Here is an 18,038-nt window from a genome sequence, read left to right as displayed (position 1 = left end):
CCAGGGTGCAAGCCTTGGCGAGGTTGTATGGAAGACCGGCAGTTGCCCATGCTGCAAGTCACCCCTCTCCATGCCACTGATGTTGTCCAAGGGAAGGGCACTAGGACCCATACAGCTTGGCACCAATGTCGTCGCAGAGCAATGTGTGGTTAAGTGCCTTGCTCAAGGACACACTTGCCAAGGCTCGAACTAGCGACCTTCAAATCACTAGACGAATGCCTTAACCACTTGGCCATGCGCCAACACACCTTACTTAAACTCATTGCTTGAAAGCCCTCCTTAGCCCTCACAAAGTAGACAGTCCTAGCACTCAGCCCAGTGAACCTTTTGTAAACCATTCCATTGTAAGCATGTTCCTCCCTATGAAAGATCAGAACTTTACATCTTACGACAAAAGTACTTTTCCGTTGCTCTGTACATTTGTAACAAAGCTTTACTATTTTCGCACTCCATCTGCTTTAGAATAAATAACAATTTGTTTGCCTTCTTAATGCTTCAGTTACATTCTAATTTTCTCCGTTACTGTTTAAGCTGATTGGAATGTTTTTGCACAGTTAAGCTGCTAGAAACATTGTTGTTGTATCACCAAAAAAAAGAGTTGCGTTTTCATAACACCTCAGAGCTTTTAAAGGTGCTCTATTGCAGCAGAAGGTATCTTCAAAATATAGTCCATGTGGGGAAAAAAGGCAGCCACTTAGTACTTAGCCAGTTTCCCTCATCAGCATTATGATGGAAAAGAAAATTGCAAATGCTGTAAACCTGAAATAAAGTGTTGCATGCCCTCATTGAGTTAGGTGGCATCTATGCGTAAAGTAAAATAGAATCAACATTTCAGGGCTGGACTTGGCTTTGAAGTGTTAAGATTTATTCCTTAAACATTAACTACTTTCCTCTCTCCGTGGATGCTCCCTGACCTGCAGAGTGTTTCTGGCATTTCTTTTCTTTGTGATGTCAGCCATGGGATCTGATTTGGTATTGTTGGTGTGCAGATAAATATCAGCAAGGGCATTAGGGAGAGCTTTTCCAACATCAGATCCAAAAATTGAAACTAGCATCTGAACTTGAGTGGAAATGTATTTCTTGTTCCTGGTATGAAACAAAAGTTAAAATGGCCTCAAATTGTTACACTTGCAAAGTTTAGCCCAGTGGCTGGGGTTAAGACCATAAGACCACAAGATATAGGAGCAGAAGCAGACTATACAGCCCATCAAGTCTGCTCTGCCATTCAATCATGGGCTGATCCAATTTTTCCAGTCAACCCCACTCCCCTGCCTTCTCCCCATACCCTTTGATACCCTGGCTAATCAAGAATCTATCTATCTCTTCCTTAAATGCACCCAATGACTTGGCCTCCACAGCCGCTTGTGGCAGCAAATTCCACAGATTTACTACCCAATGACTAAAGTAATTTCTCCGTATCTCTGTTCTAAATGGATGTCCTTCAATCCTGAAGTCATGCCCACTTGTCCTAGTCTCCCCTACCATGGAAAGTAACTTTGCCATATCTAATCTGTTCAGGCCTTTTAACTTTCGGAATGTTTATATGAGATCCCCCGTCATTCTCCTGAACTCCAGGGAATACAGCCTAAGAGCTACCAGACGTTCCTCATACGGTAACCCTTTCATTCCTGGAATCATTCTTGTCAATCTTCTCTGAACCCTCTCCAAAGTCAGTATATCCTTTCTAAAATAAGGAGCCCAAAACTGCGCACAATACTCCAAGTGCGGTCTCACGAGTGCCTTTTAGAGCCTCAACATCACAACCCTGCTTTTATATTCCATACCCCTAGAAATTAATGTCAACATTGCATTCACCTTCTGCATCACCAACTCAACCTGGAGGTTAACCTATAGGGTATCCTGCACAATAACTCCCAAATCCCTTTGCATCTCTGCATTTTGAATTTTCTACCCATCTAAATAATAGTCTGCCCATTTATTTCTTCCACCAAAGAGCATAACTATACACTCTGTGTGTGTGTGTATATATATATATATATATATATGACTATTTGCTCTGTCCGCCAGAGAAAGCAGGATCTCCCAGTGGCCACACATTTTAATTCCACATCCAATTCCCATTCTGATATGTTTATCCACAGGCCTCCTCTACTGTAAAGATGAAGCCACACTCAGGTTGGAGGAACAACACCTTACATTCCGTCTGGGTAACTTCCAACCTGATGGCATGAACATCGACTTCTCAAACTTCCGCTAATGCTCCACCTCCCCCTCGTACCCCATCCGTTATTTATTTATATACACACATTCTTTCTCTCTCTCTCTCTCCTTTTTCTCCCTCTGTCCTTCTGACTATACCCCTTGCCCATCCTCTGGGTTCCTCCCCCCCCCCCGCTTTTCCTTCTCCCTGGGCCTCCTGTCCCATGATCCTCTCATATCCCTTTTGGCAATCAACTGTCCAGTTCTTGGCTCCATCCCTCGCCTTCCTGTCTTCTCCTATCATTTTGGATCTCCCCCTCCCCGTCCCACTTTCAAATCTCTTACTAGGTCTTCCTTCAGTTAGTCCTGATGAAGGGTCTTGGCCCGAAACATTGACTGTACCTCTTCCTAGAGATGCTGCCTGGCCCGCTGCAACTTTGATGTGTGTTGCATGACTATGCACTTTCCAACATTGTATTTTGTTTGCTACTTCTTAGCCCATTCCTCTAAACTATCTAAGTCTATCAATGGGCTCTCTGTTTCCTCAACACTACCCACTTCTCCACCTATCTTTGTATCATCGGCAAATTTAGCCAAAAATCCATTAATCCCATCAACCAAATCATTGACATTAAATTATAAAAAGCAACAGTCCCAACACCGACCCCTGTGGAACTCCACTGGTAACTGGCAGCCAGCCAGAATAGGATTCCTTTATTCCCACTCTGTTTTCTGTCAATCAGCCAATGCTCCACTCATGCCAGTAACTTCCCTGTAATTCCATGGGCTCTTATCTTGCTAAGCAGCCTCATGTGCAGCACCTTGTCAAAGGCCTCCTGAAAATCCAAATACACCACACCTACTACATCAACTTTGTCTAACCTGCTTGTAATTTCCTCAAAATATTGCAGTAGGTTAGTCAGACAGGATTTTCCTTTTAGGAAACCATGCTAGCTTTGGCCTATCTTGTCATATGCCTCTAGGTACTCTGTAAACTCATCCCTAGCAATCGATTCCAACAACTTCCCAACCACTGATGTCAGGCTATCAGGTCTATAGTTTCCTTTCTGCTGCCTCCCACCCTTCTTAAATAGCAGGGTAACATTTGTAATTTTCCAGTCATCCAGTAAAATGCTGGAGTCTATCGATTCTTGAAAGATCATTGCTAATGCCTCCGCAATCTCTCCAGCTACTTCCTTCGGAACCCGAGGGTGCATTCCATCAGATCCAGGAGATTTATCCACTCTCAGACCATTAAGCTTCCTAAGCACCTACTCAGTTGTAACTTTCACTGCACAAACTTCACTTCCCTGACACTCTTGAATGTCCGGTATCCTGCAGGTGTCTTCCACTGTGAAGACTGATGCACAATACGCATTCAGTTCTTCTGCCATCTCTGTGTCTCTCATTACAATATCTCTAGTGTCATTTGCTATTGGTCCTATATCTACCCTCAACTTTCTTTTACTCTTCATATACTTAAAAAAGCTTTTAGTATCTCTTTGATATTAGTCGCCAGCTTCCTTTCATAATTTATCTTTTCCTTCCTAATGACTTTCTTAGTTTCCTTCTGCAAGTGTTTAAAAGCTTCCCAATCCTCTGTCTTCCCACTAGCTTTGACTTTCTTGACTGCCCTCTCTTTTGCTTTTACTTTGGCTCTGACTTCACTTGTCAAACATGGTAGTGTTCTTCTTCCATTCAAAAATTTCTTCTTATTTGGAATATATCTGTCCTGCACTTCCCTCATTTTTCACAGAAACTCCAGCCATTGCTGCTCTGCTGTCCTTCCTGCTAGTGTCCCTTTCCAGTCAACTTTGGGCAGTTCCCCTCTCATGCCTTGTACACGTAATTTCAATTATCCCACTGAAATACCGACACATTGGAATTTAGTTTCTCCTTCTCGTATTTCAAAGTGAACTCAATCATATTGTGATCACTGTTCCCTAAGGATTCCTTAACCTTAAGCTCTCTTATCACCTCCATATCATTGCACAACACCCAATCCAGCACAGCTGATCCCCTAGTGGGCTCAACAACAAGCTGTTCTAAAAAGCTAGGCCTTAGACAATCTTCAAATTCTCTCTCTTGAGGTCCAGTACTGGCCTGGTTTTCCCAATCCACTTTCATGTTACAATCCCCAACGATTATCATGACATTGCCCTTCTGACAACCTTTTCTATCTCCTGCTGTAATTTGTAATCCACATCTCGGCTGCTTTTTGGAGGCTTGTATACAACTGCCATTATGGTCCTTTTACCCCTGCCATTTCTTAACTCAACCCATAAAGACTCTACACCTTGCAATCCTTTGTCATCCCTTTCTAATGATTTAATATTGTTTCCTATACACAGGGTCGCACCACCCCCTCTGCCTATTAATTTATCTTTCTGTTACACGGTATATCCGTGGACATTCAGCACCCAATGGCAGCCAAGTTTCAGAGATAGCCACAATGTCATACTTGCTAATCTGTAGCTGAATTTCAAGATCATCCATTTTATTTCTTATGCTGGGTGCATTCAAATATATTTTCAGTCCAGTATCTGTTGCTTTCTGTTTTAACTGCACCACCCCTCTATTACCCTGTAAATCATCCTACTGGTTGTGATTAAGCCTCATCTCCTGCCTGTCCTTTCTGTCATCTCTGTTGCACGCTATCTATAAGTTATTTCTGTTTTCCCCTTTCTCAGCCCTATCACTCTGGTTCCCACTCCCCTGCCAAATTAGTTTAGACCCACCCTAACAGCTCTCTTAAACCTGCCTGCTAGGATATTGGACCCCTTTGGATTCAGGCATAACCCATCCTTTTTGTACAGGTCGTACCTCCCCCAGAAGAGGCCCCAGTAATCCAGGAGCCCGCAGCCCTGCCCGTTACACCAGTCTCTCAGCCATGCATTAATATGCATAATCATGCTATTCTTGCGCTCATTAGCATGTGGCACAGGCAGCAATCCTGAGATCACTACCCTGGAGGTCCTGCTTTTCAGCTTCCTACCCAACTCCGCGAATTCTCTCTTCAGGACCTCCTCCATATTTCTACCTATGTCATCGGTACCAATGTGTACCAAGACTTCTGGCTGTTCACCCTTTCCCTTCAGAATACTCTGCACCTGATCCGAGACATCACGTACCCTGGCACCTGGGAGGCAACACATCATGCGGGTATCTCGATCAGGCTGACAGGATCTCCTGTCTGTTCCCCTCACTATGGAATCCATTATGATTACTGCATTCCTCATCTTCTTCTCTCCCTTTCGGACCACAGAACTAGGCTCAGTGCCAGAGACCTGACTGCTGTGGTCGTCCTCTGTCAGGTCACACCCTCAACAGCACCCAAAATAAGATAATGATTACTGAAAGGGGATGGCCACAGGGATGCTCTCTACTCTCTGAGCTCTTCCCTTCCCTTCCCTGACAGTCACCCACTTACCTAACTACTGCAGCCTCAGGATGACTCTCTGTGTCTTCTATTTGTCTCCTGCTCACTTTCCCCAGTCAGCTGCAGGTCATCAAGCCGCAGCTCCAGATCCCTAACACAATCTCTCAGCAGCTGCATCTTGGTGCACCTGGTGCAGATGTGGCCATCTGGGAGACTGGAAGATTTCCAGGATTCCTACATCTGACACCCAGAGCTAAGTACTAACCCTACAGACATGCTCTCTAATCCTCAAAATATGCAAGGAAAGACCAAGTGAGCCAAAGTCCTACCACTCTGATTCAGACCTCTCGTCGATGACAGCTTCACTCGGCAGTGTCTCCCTTTTATAGTCATAGTCATAGTCATAATCATACTTTATTGATCCCGGGGGAAATTGGTTTTCGTTACAGTTGCACCATAAATAATTAAGTAGTAATAAAACCATAAATAATTAAATAGTAATATGTAAATTATGCCAGGAAATAAGTCCAGGTCCAGCCTATTGGCTCAGGGTGTCTGACCCTCCAAGGGAGGAGTTGTAAAGTTTGATGGCCACAGGCAGGAATGACTTCCTATGATGTTCTGTGTTGCATCTCGGTGGAATGACTTTCTGGCTGAATGTACTCCTGTGCCCAGCCAGTACATTATGTAGTGGATGGGAGACATTGACCAAGATGGCATGCAACTTAGACAGCATCCTCTTTTCAGACACCACCGTGAGAGAGTCCAGTTCCATCCCCACAACATCACTGGCCTTACGAATGAGTTTGTTGATTCTGTTGGTGTCTGCTACCCTCAGCCTGCTGCCCCAGCACACAACAGCAAACATGATAGCACTGGCCACCACAGACTCGTAGAACATCCTCAGCATCATCCTACAGATGTTAAAGGACCTCAGTCTCCTCAGGAAATGCCTGAACCTTTTCTGCTCTCCAACACACGGTTGGTGCTCTGGTTATAGCCGAGTTCCCACAAAGCTTTCCCCTTTTAAACTTTGCTCCTGGACCTGTCGCCACCTCCTCTCTCGTAGCTGTCCAACTCACGATTGGTGCGCCAGTTATAGGGTTGGGGAATCATTAATGAGCGATGCGTGTGAACAGCATCAGTGTTACATAAGGATCTCCTCGTTTCCAACATCTTCATAATTCGCCCCACTCGGTACATGCTACAATGTTAAAGGCTTAAGGACTCGGAAACTGGATTACCAAGACATGGTGCAAATTACAGCCACCACAATGTTATGTTTTTTTGTTGGCTGACCAGAATAGATTTTAGCCGCCAACTGTGAGGGCATAATGGCACAGAAGCACTTGAGGTTCAATTCTGGCCTCCAGTGCAGTCTATGTGGAGTCTGCACGTTCTCCCTGTGATCGCATCTTGGCAACGTAAGGCTTTTTAGATCAATTGGCTGCTTAGAAAGCCTTGAGTGTGTATGTGAATTGTAGAATCTGGAGGGAAGATGATGCGGAGAACAAAATAGAATTAGTATTGCTGAAATCCCTATTCCTATGCAGTATAATTCAATGACTGACTGTATGGTTCCTGTGTAAGACTTGAAAGCACAGACTCAGATTCAGGTATGGAAGTTCTGCCATTGGAGGTCCCTTGAAATAAGGTGCCATAATTAAATATGTAAATATAGGTTTGCTTGTAAATATGTCTTTTTTCTCCTCAATGGTTGTTTGTGGCAGAGGGGAATAAACAGTAAATTGTCCTGTCTTCTGGGATAAAGGGGACAAAGGAGCAATTCAATGTAGTTTGTCCAAATGCTGGGGGTGGGAGTGAAGTAAAGAAGAGCATTAACACCCATGTTCTTTGCTCTTCTTTCTAGTCTCAGAGACGCGTTACATTTCACCTCCCCGATGGCTCCCAGGAAAGCTGCAGTGATAGTGGTCTGGGAGACCACGAGCCGGTAAATGGTGGCCCGCTGATCTCACACCCTCTCCCTCTGGTTCAGCCGCAGGACGAGTTCTACGAGCAGGCTTCCCCAGACAAGAGGACCGAAGCCGATGGCAATTCCGACCCCAACTCCAGTAAGTGACTGCTTCTTCCTCTTCCAGACATTGGTGCTGTGCAATCAAAGCTTCCTCCGGCCAGGGACCGCACTGAACTTTACTTTAGTCCTGATGTCTGCCCCGTCACAGGTCAGCTCTCATTGCATCCCTTACGTAATCTTAATGTGTTCCCAACCGGCACGTGGATCCACTGCTCAGATTACAAACTGCACTGAGATGTTTTTGGAGCCCTCTCTTCACTCTGTGACAGACATGGAGATTTGCAGCTACATTGTCTTGAAGGAAGCCTCATTTTAACAACAAATAAACTAGAAAGTAACTGATACCGCTTTCCATAATGGTGCAGTTTCAAAATGTATGTGCTGCTGGGATTCAGTTGGGCTTGGAGTGAGATGGGTGGTTGGTTGTGAAAATGGGTAAATTAGGGACATGGTCAAACTGATGGTCATTTTCTCTTTTGGTTTTCCCCCGTCACATCACTTCCTCCCATTCACATCTCTAGGGTCTGAGTTCTGCAATACAATCAAAACATTCTTCAAATTCTCTCCCCCCCCTTTTACAAATGTAATTTTAGTGAGAGAGCATAGATAGTTGTTGTAACTATTTATTTTGTAAAGGGTCACTGACACCTAGATGCTAATTTCCATTCATTGAGAAAAACAGATATTGTTTATTGCATAAGTTTCCTTCCACCGTGATGTTCTTTTTTGTGTGTGAATTGTAACTTGATCTTCTATACCTGATTTTGTGTTCCATCAGTTTATGAATATTTATCAGACCTGATCTTGAATGAGATTTTTACAAATCCTATTTTGCTGCCACTTAAAGTTATTTATGAGTAGCATATAAGTCATTATCTTGTATGATCCAATTGGCTGCCTGCTGAGCCTTAATTCCTGAATATATGCATAATTTGAATTTTGATCAGATATCATTGCTTTACAATGTGGTACCTTAACACTTGGGTTTATGGAACAAGCAGATTGCAAAATAGAATGGGAGAGTGTGTGGTTAATTATCCTCCTGTCTTGTATTCTGCTGATGAAGTTATGATTCTAAACTCCCAAGGGTCTTGATAAACAAGGAATGAAGGGCTATTGCGGGTAGGAGGGACTGTGGAGGTCACAGTCATATTAGTCATGATCTTATTGAATGGTGAAGCAGGCTTCAAGGAACGATTTGCCTAATCCTGCTTCTGATGTATGCTTATAGTTATTGACTCACATTCCAGGAACATCTCATCTAAGCTATGACCAGGCTCAAGCTAGCAGATCTTGATGAAGGATGAAGTCTCTAGTGAGTGTGTTAGAGGACGTTAGCAAACCTTCCTGTTCCTTATCACTGTAAACCAAGTCAAAATTAAAGCAGTACATTTCATGTCATTGGGCAAAGCAAAGAATCTATCGCCCCTCAGTGAGCTCCAGTGTTTTTACATGTAATTGAAGAAAATTTCTGTCTTCTATCGCCACAGGGATCATTTTAAGATAGTGCCCAATGAGGTTTATTAATCACATGTTCAATGAAGCATACAATCAAATTTGCTATTTGAGATTACAGCCAACACAATCTGCAGATGTGCTGGAAGTAGCTGGAAGTGTTGCCACACTTTCCAGTGCTAATATAACATGCCCACGGTGTTCAACTGAACAACACGCAGCTGATATACGGTAAGCAACAAGTGCGAAAACACCCACCTTTCCCCCCACTCACAAATAGGCTTCCAATCCCAGGTCAGGCCTCCTCAGGGCCTTCAACCTACAGACCGAGCTCCCAGACTTGCAGACATCAGGACATCAACTACAGAAGAAACCAGAGTGGAAATAATGGAACTGACACATTGATACGGTGGCATTTGGAAACTAAAGAGCCTAGAGCCCTGTTGGATTGGTCAGCAACACTGTGAGCTCGGCATTTGTTCCAATTTACCTTTGGTGTCGAGAAGGACCTCACTACATTTAATCTGGTGTGTATGTATGCTGCCTGCTCAGCAGAACACATTAAAATCTACAGTTCTGAGGGCCCAGAGTTTATGATAACTTCCCATTCTTTTGCTTTTCCCCAGTACACAAGAAAAAGAAAATATGAGCAGGAATAGGCCATTTGGCCTCTCAAGTCTGCCCTGCCATTCAGTATGACCATGGTTGATCTCAACCCTTCTTCACCTGTTTCCCGTAATCTTTACTTCACCCATCTTTCAAATACTTAGTGCTACACCTTAAATATGTCTAATTACCAGGACTCCACCATCCTTACTGCAGTGAATTCCAGAAATTCACCGCCCTCTAAAAAAATGAAATTTCTGCACCTCAGTTTCAAATGATCTGTCCCTTAAGTTGTAGCTATGTCCCCTTGGTTGTGACTCCCTTGCTAGTGAAAGCATCTCAAAATTTACCATTATGATCTTACTTGTTCCTCGCTCCTCATTCTTCCAAACTCTGATGAATACAAATACAAATTGCTGAACATCTCACCCTCTCAATTAACCTGCTAAATTTCAAATAAACTGTGTCCAATGTTGATATATCCTTTTTTTGGATAAGACCATAAGCCATAGGAACAGAATTAGGCCACTCAGCCCATTAGGTCTGCTCCACCATTCTATCATAGTTAATTTATTATCTCTCTCAACCCCATTCTCCTCCCTTCTCCTCATAACTATTGACCCCCTTACTAATCAAAAACGTATCAACTTCTGCTTTAAATGTACCCAATGACATGGTTTCCACAGCTGTGTCACAGTGCATCTTCTGGCAAAAGAAATTCCTCCTCATCTCTGTTCTGACAGGATGTCATTCTACTCTGAGGCTGGTCCTTGACTATAGGAAACATCATCTCCATGTCCACTCTATGTAGGCCTTTCAATATTCAGTGGGCTTCAATGAGATTACAATCTCATTCTTCTAAGTTCCAGTGACTATAGGCACAGAGCCATCAATCGCTCCTCATACCCTTTCATTCCTGAGATCATTCTCGTAAATCTCCTCTGGACGCTCTCCAATGCCAACAAATCCTCTCTTAAATATGGGTACCAAAACTACTTACAATATTCAAAATGAGGTCTGACTAAGACCTTTAAAGTTTCAGCATTACATCCTTGTTTTTATATTTTAGTCTTTGGAAAATGACTGCTAACATTGCATTTGCGTTGCAAGAGGCCCAAAATGAGGAATAAAGTTATAGACTATTTTCTATACAGGAAGAAAATTCAAAGTTCGATGGTGAAGAGGGACTTTGGAGTCCTTGTCCAGGATTCACTTAAGTTTGACTTTCAGGTGGTATGGAAGGCAAATGCAATGTTAGCATTCATTTCAAGAGGACTAGAAGAAAAAAGCAAGAATATAATGCTGAGGCTTTATAATGCATTGGTCAGACCACACTTGTAGTATTGTGAGCAGTTTTGGGCCCCTTATCTGAGAAAAGATGTGCTGGCATTGGAAAGGGTCCAGAGAGGTTCACATAAACCTCTCCATTAATTAAAGGGTTTATGAGGAATGTTTAAACACTTTGGGCCTGTACTGGAGTTTAGAAGAATGAGGAATATCTCATTGAAACCTGTCAAATATTGAAAGGTCTAGATAGAGTGAATGTGTAGAGGATGTTTTGTATAGTGAGGGAGTTTCAGACCAGAAAGCAGAGCATCAGAAAAGAAGGATCTCCATGTAGAACAGAAAGGAGAAGGGATTTCTTTAGCCAGAGGCTGGTGAAACTGAGGATTACATTTCCACAGACAACTGTGGAGGCCAAGTCAATGCATATATTTAAAACGGAGGCTGATAGTTTCTTGATTAGTCAGAGTATCAAAGCTAACGGAGAGAAAGCAGGAGAATCAGGTTCTGAAGGAATTTTAAATCATATGATGGAGTCCTTGTGCAGGATTCCCCAAAGCTTGACTCACAGGTGGTATGGAAGTCAAATGCAATGTCAGCATTCATTTCAAGAGGACTAGAAGATAAAAGCAAGGATATAATGCTGAGGTTTATGATGCAAACTCGATAGGCCAAGTGGCATAACTCTGCTTATGGTTTTGTGGTCTAAACACTACACAGTATTCCAGATGTGGGTTTCCCAACACCCTATGCAGGGGTAACAAAAACCTCCCTGTCCTTAAGCTTGAATCCCTTAAAGACCAAAGTATCATTTACTTTCTAGTTGAACCTGCCTGCTAACTTTTGTGGTTCATACACTGTATCCCTCTTAACTTCACTTATCTGCATTCTGTATTTAAATAATTATCTAAGCTGTTAATCAATGTTTTTTTGTTGAAATTTAATTCCTCCCTTGAGTGGGAACACTATGTGTGCTGCATGAATGTTTCCACATTGACTGTCAAGGAACCAAAAAGAGACCCAAAGAAAAGTTTAGTCAATAAAAGGTTATGTGCTCATGAGATGATGAATTCATAATATGTGGAACTGGAAAATGTGGTACATTGTGAGATTTTATTAAAGTTAAGTGAGCTATACACGATTTGTGCCACCCTAATACTCAAGAAAGCAGAACAAGCATGTATCAGAAAGGACTGTTTTGTTTATAGAAGCCCAGAAAGTTGGAGCAAGTGTGTTGCAAGTGTGAAAGAGTATGTCACATTATCTTATTAGGAATTTTGTCTGTAAAATAAGTGCATTTTTTTTAATGTTTCATTGCTTTTCTTTGATAGCGAGGATAAAGTTTAGTTTAAACAGCAAGGCAATGAAATACTGGACAAAACTGATAGACTAAAAAAAAATCTGATTACTGTAGCTGGAGGAAAATAGATTTTTTTAAAGTAAGTAGATCCCTTAAGGAACAAGTTTGTCAAATAAAACACTCCCATCTTGGGCACATGAAATGTGAGTGTGTGTGATGTGGGAATACAGATGACAGCACAGGAAATTGTTGTTTGCCAGGGCTGTGCAGGAAGATTTCTTACTTGGAACTTACAATGAGATTAGACCAAGAAAGGTAGAGGAGGCTGGAAGAACTCAGTTGTCAATCACCATCTTTGGAGGGAAAGGGTGTACAGGTTGACATTTTGGGTTTTGACCTTGCAATGGAAATAGTGACATGGAAGAGTAGAAATAGCCAACAGAGTAAAGTTTGAATGTCAATACGCCTTCAAAGGGGAAACCTATGATATGTGTATATCTGTGTGTGGCGGTTGGGCGGGGTCAGGTAGTGGAGAATGAGCTAGAGGCTGATAGGTGATCGGTGGAACCATGATGGGGAAGGGATGGTGGGCCAATGGAACCAGGAGAAGGAGAGGTGAGCAAAGCCAAAAAAATTGAAGCAGATGGGTGAGTCTGTGTGTGATGTTGATGGCAGGGATGTTGGTTATCTGAAATTAGAAAATTCAGTGTTCATGCCATTGGGTTGTAAACTAGGTTACAATTTAATATATGAACACCAAATGAACTGTTCAACTCAAATAATCCATGTAAAGCAATCCCATTGGTCCCATTCCCCCCTCTCTTTATTTCTTTATGTACCTGGAGGTTAACTTTTCTTGTACTGTATATGCCCATTGATGCCCCTTTGCAATCTGACAAAAGCATCTAATACCAAGGTTCTGAAAACCAGGTGCATGATGCAGGCTATAACAGGTTGGCAACCTGGGATTATGATCACAAGACATTTTGATATGGGAGTTGTGAATGCAGAGACTGTTTCAAATGAATCTTATACCCTACAGAGATACTGGTCTTTGAATCTTGTTGATTGATTAAGCACATGAGATTTGAAATTACCCTTAATGATGTTGTTATAGTGATAATTAACCTGCTTCGATTGAATTTATCTCTTATTTTAATGGATGCATTAACGTACATGAAACAAATTGTTTGAGGTTGCCATTAATATAATGAAAGGAGGAGTTCTATACCAACCATTTAGCTTGTGATTAGTTCATTTTGCAGATGCAGATTGAATAGATTCTTGCAATGTTTCATTTGACCCTTGCATGAGGTGATACCCTAAAGTATTAAAACTGTTTTCTGTCTTACAGTGTACATGCCTTCATCAGCTAATATCATGTACAGAGTTTCTACAGGTACCTGTAATACATTTGTAAGATAATTTGTTTTGATGTTCAAATATGATCCAAGAAATCCTCAGAGATCATAAGCTGCATTATAAACACCTAAGGAGCCTTTGAGATCTTATTACGTCTAATTGTTAGGAAGGGAAAGAAGAAATACTTTGTGCTTTGACAATATTTTTGAATAGATATTAGTTGTAATGAGTGTGCTCATAGTGTACGTGTCCTGTATGCAGGTAGTACAAAGATATTCTGCATCTGTTTTCAGTGACTTGTGTGATTGCTTAATTGCTTCCCCAGAGTTTTACATTTAGTGATCTGGGGGGTGCATACCTAACACTTTCACACTCCAGCGCGTGCTTGTACCCGGAGATCATTGTGTTGCATTGGGATCGAAGCTGCAGTATTTCCATTGTAGTTTACAGTATTGGTAATGGATAGAATGGGGGGAATGGGAAACCATGGGCACTTGCTGTCAGACTTTTCCTGGTCAAGTTGAGGTACGGAGTTCACCTTCCATTAAACTAATCCAGGAATGCATTCTGGCTTGTTGTTTATTATTCAATATGGCCTAGCTGGTAATGCGTTCACATCTAAGGCAGAGGTTTATAAAATACTTAATCTGCTTAAACATAAAATATAGGTTGATGCTGTTAGATGTGCTTAATTTTGGATGATACAATTTTCTAAGACTTCTCAGGTAGATGTAAGATCCCTGTTCTCTATGTGGAAGGGCAATAATTTCATTATCTCCAGCATGCTGTCTCACATTTATCCCTCTTATAACATAATTATGACAGACAGGTAGAAATTCACCCACTATTTTATGTGCTGAGCTCATGACATTTGATTATTATGTTGATCTTGAACTCTGATTCTGAAGTTTAGTTGCCTTCACATTAAAATGGAGCTTCACGTGAACACCTCAGCATAATGTGAATTTAGCATATAAAACTGGGCACAAATATCTCCACCAATATGATCCTTACTACACAGGATCACCAATAGTTGTAAAATGTTTTACACCGTGCTAAAATTCTAGAAGGTGTGATTGAAGTGGAAGAATTTGTTAAATGTTTCTGTCCCACAACCTGACTTTCCTTGTGGCCTCTGAATGAAATGATCCAATTGGTGTTAATAAATGGTTAATTATTTTTTGTGTTTTTTTTAATTCATAAACCACATGGATTTACAGTTGATTGTCAAGATTGGAAAAGTGTTTCTGTGCCAAGGATGGTTTGCTAACTTATGGCAACTACTAAGATGATTTATTACTGTCATGTATACTGAAGTACAATATTAAACTTTTCTTGGAATGTCATCCATACAGATCAGTTCATCACATCAGTACACTGAGGTGGGACAAGATAAAGGAATAAAATAATGCAGAATAAAGGGTTACAGTTACAGAGAAAGTGAAATGCAGGCTGACAATAAGCTATAAAGTCATAACGAGGTAGATTGTGAGTTCAAAAGTCCAGTTTGTCATACAAGGGACAGTTTAATAGTCTAATACCATGTCCTTGAGCCTGCTGGTATGTGCTTTCAGGATTTTGTAGCTTCTGCTGCAGAGAGGGTGGAGAAGAGAGTGGGAGGATAGTTTGATTATGTTATCTGCTTTAGCAAGGAAGTGGGAAGTGTAGACAGAGTTCATAAAAGGGAGTCTGGTTATCTAATGTGCTAAGCTATGTACACAGTTCTCTGTCATTTCTTGCAGTGTCCTCAGATAGTTGTAAAAAAAACTTGTAGAACTTTCTTTAATTCCTGTCAGTTTGTTCTTTTTATGAAATCCTTTTCAAATATTGTGACTGGCAGAAGCAGCTCATCTACTGCAGGCAACGCACCACGCGGGGATGCATCTGGATAGCAGCTTTTCTATGATGCCGCTTTAAAATTAGTGAGGGTCTGACTTCTTACAGTTCAGGTGCTTTCTAAGGAGGTGAAGTTTTACGTTTTACTTAGTTGCTCCTTCCCACAGTAAGATTGATTCTCTTTCTGCAAACTTCCTTGGAACCTATTATTTTCAGATGGAATATTGATTGATATCGCACCAAAGGGTTCTGTTAAATTACCTGTGGATGGCAGTGTGTGCATTTGGCTTTTGCTGTTTCTGATTGGGTTTATAGTTCCGCAGAGACCACTTTGATGGCAAACTAAACTACCTGTGTGGTTTCAATCAAGATTATATAATTCCAGTATATTTTCCCAGGGTTAATGTTTGAAGCCAGTGGAGATTGGTGAATTTGATGGGCCATGTCAGCTCATGAGCCAAATGGGCATGTTGCAGCCTTACATAGGTGTGTTGATGGATCTCCAGTGATCGCTGGTATCAATCAAAACTAAACACCAAGTCACAAAAATAGTTATTAAGGCAGGTAGTCAAAAGGCATAAGTTTTAAGGAGACTTTAAAGGTAAGAGGCAGAGATGGAGAAACGGGTGGTGGTGTCAGAGATATTAATGAAGAGAATTACAGAGTTTATTGGAATTGGTTTGTTATTGTCATATGTACTGAGGTACAATGAAAAACCTATTTTGCATACTGTGCACACAGATCAGTTCTTTACCCACTGCATCAAAGTAGCATGAGGTAAAATAATAACAATGCAGAATAATGTATAACTACTACAGAGAAAGTGCAGTGCAGGTAAAAAAATAAAGTGCAAGATCATAACAAGATAAATTGTGAGGCCAAGAGTCAGTCTACTTGTATAAGAGATCCATTCAGGAGCCTGATAAAAGTGGGATAGTAGCTGCCTGTGGGCCTGGTGATACGTGCTTTCAGGGTTTTTTTTATACCTTTTGACTAATGGAAGAGGAAACAAGAAAGAATGACAGGTTGGTTGTGGTCTTTGACTCTACTGGCTGCTTTATGAAGGCAGCAAGAGGTATAGACAGAGTCCATAGAGGGGAGCCTGGTGCCCGTCGTGTGCTGGGTAGCATCCATGTTTCTTGCAGTCACATGCAGAGTAGTTCCCATATCAAGTCATGATGCATCTAAATAAAATGCTTTTTTGATGTTTTAAAGCAAGTGTTTTTAACCCATAACCAACATTTAACACAGCAGTCTTTAAAATCTAGCTACTTGCTTATGAACAAAACAAATACTGAAACAAAGCAAATTAGTATTTTTCTCTCGCTCTTAATTAAGAGAATAAACACATTCATCTTGCTATATTCCTTGCAAAGAAAATGCATCAAAATGTCACATTAACCCCCAAAGGCCTTCCAGCTAGGTAAGGCATTCCACAGATATTCCCCTTACAGTGCTGTTCCCTCCTGTAATAAAATCAGCATGTTTCAGCATGCCATTTACACTCTTCTCCCAAGCGTCTCATAATCCTTTTCATATTTCTTTATGAAAATTGCACCGAGTGAGCTCGTCTGTTTCATGGGTTATTTGTGATTGCAGTTTGGCAAGACCCTTTTATGTAAGCAGTGCAGAGGGCTCACTTATTAATAATTTTAATAGAGTTCTTTTGACCTGCTGAGTCAAAGACTTTGAATTTCAGTGCACAGTTTGTTCAACTTCTTTAACTATGTTAACCATGTGAATTTGTGCCAGATGGGGAAAGAGTTTGCTTTGAATACTTGTATTTTTTTTTATTATTATTTTACAGTGCAGGTTTAACTTATACATTCAGTGGCCACTATCATAGATATAGGAGGCACCTAATGAAGTTAACTGTGTGTTTCTGTATCCTTGTGGTCATCTGCCACTGTATCCCTCCATTTTAAGGTTCGACATGTTCAATTAGAGATTTCTGCATACCACTGTTGTATCGCGTGGTTATTTGAGTTACTGTCGACTTCTGTCAGCTTAAACCAGTCTGGCCATTCTCCTCTGACCTCACTCATTAACAAGGCATTTTCACACACAGAACTGCCACTGACTCAATGATTTTTTTTCACACCATTCTCTGTAAACTCTGGAGGTGTAAAAATCCCAGGAGAACAGCAGTTTCTAAGATTGTCAAATCACCCTGTTTGGTGCCAACAATCCATCTGCTTCCAAAATGGACATTGAATCCTTTAACACTACCTCACTACTTTTTTTGTATTTCTGTATTTTGTTCACTATTTATTTTTAACTTAACTAGTTAATAGAGATATATATACTTACCGTAATTCAGTATTTTTCTCTATATCTATTTATCATTTATTACATTGTACTGCTGCCATTAAATTAACAATTTCACAATATTAAACCTCATTCTGGTCAAAGTCATTTAGATCATATTTCTTCCCCATTCTGATGATTGGTCTGTACAATAACTGAATCTCTTGATCATGTCTGCATGTTTTTATGCTTTGATTGAGTTGCTGCCACATGACTGGCTGATTAGATATTTACGTTAATGAGCTAGTATACAGGTGTACCTAATAAAGTGGCCACTAAGTATAGGTCCTGCATTATTGTTAAACTGCTCAAAT

General features: G+C 41.2%; 1 protein-coding gene across 4 annotated transcripts in view; it reads left to right on the top strand.

The window, feature by feature from the left end:
- Positions 1-18,038, top strand: part of LOC134346784 (protocadherin-9) — an 850,226-nt gene that overhangs the window by 523,193 nt on the left and 308,995 nt on the right. For 2 of the 4 annotated variants that reach the window (XM_063048433.1, XM_063048432.1), the window contains exon 2: positions 7,410-7,611. In XM_063048433.1, the coding sequence (XP_062904503.1) occupies positions 7,410-7,611 (202 nt within the window). Of the gene's footprint in view, positions 1-7,409; positions 7,723-13,573; positions 13,619-18,038 lie in introns of all 4 variants that reach the window. The other 2 variants (XM_063048431.1, XR_010018022.1) reach the window with 2 other exon arrangements.

This window comes from Mobula hypostoma, chromosome 5 (assembly GCF_963921235.1).
Source record: "Mobula hypostoma chromosome 5, sMobHyp1.1, whole genome shotgun sequence".
NCBI classification, from domain to species: Eukaryota; Metazoa; Chordata; class Chondrichthyes; order Myliobatiformes; family Myliobatidae; genus Mobula; species Mobula hypostoma.
Note: the sequence above shows the minus strand (reverse complement) of the source record. Positions and strands in the feature narration are given on the sequence as shown.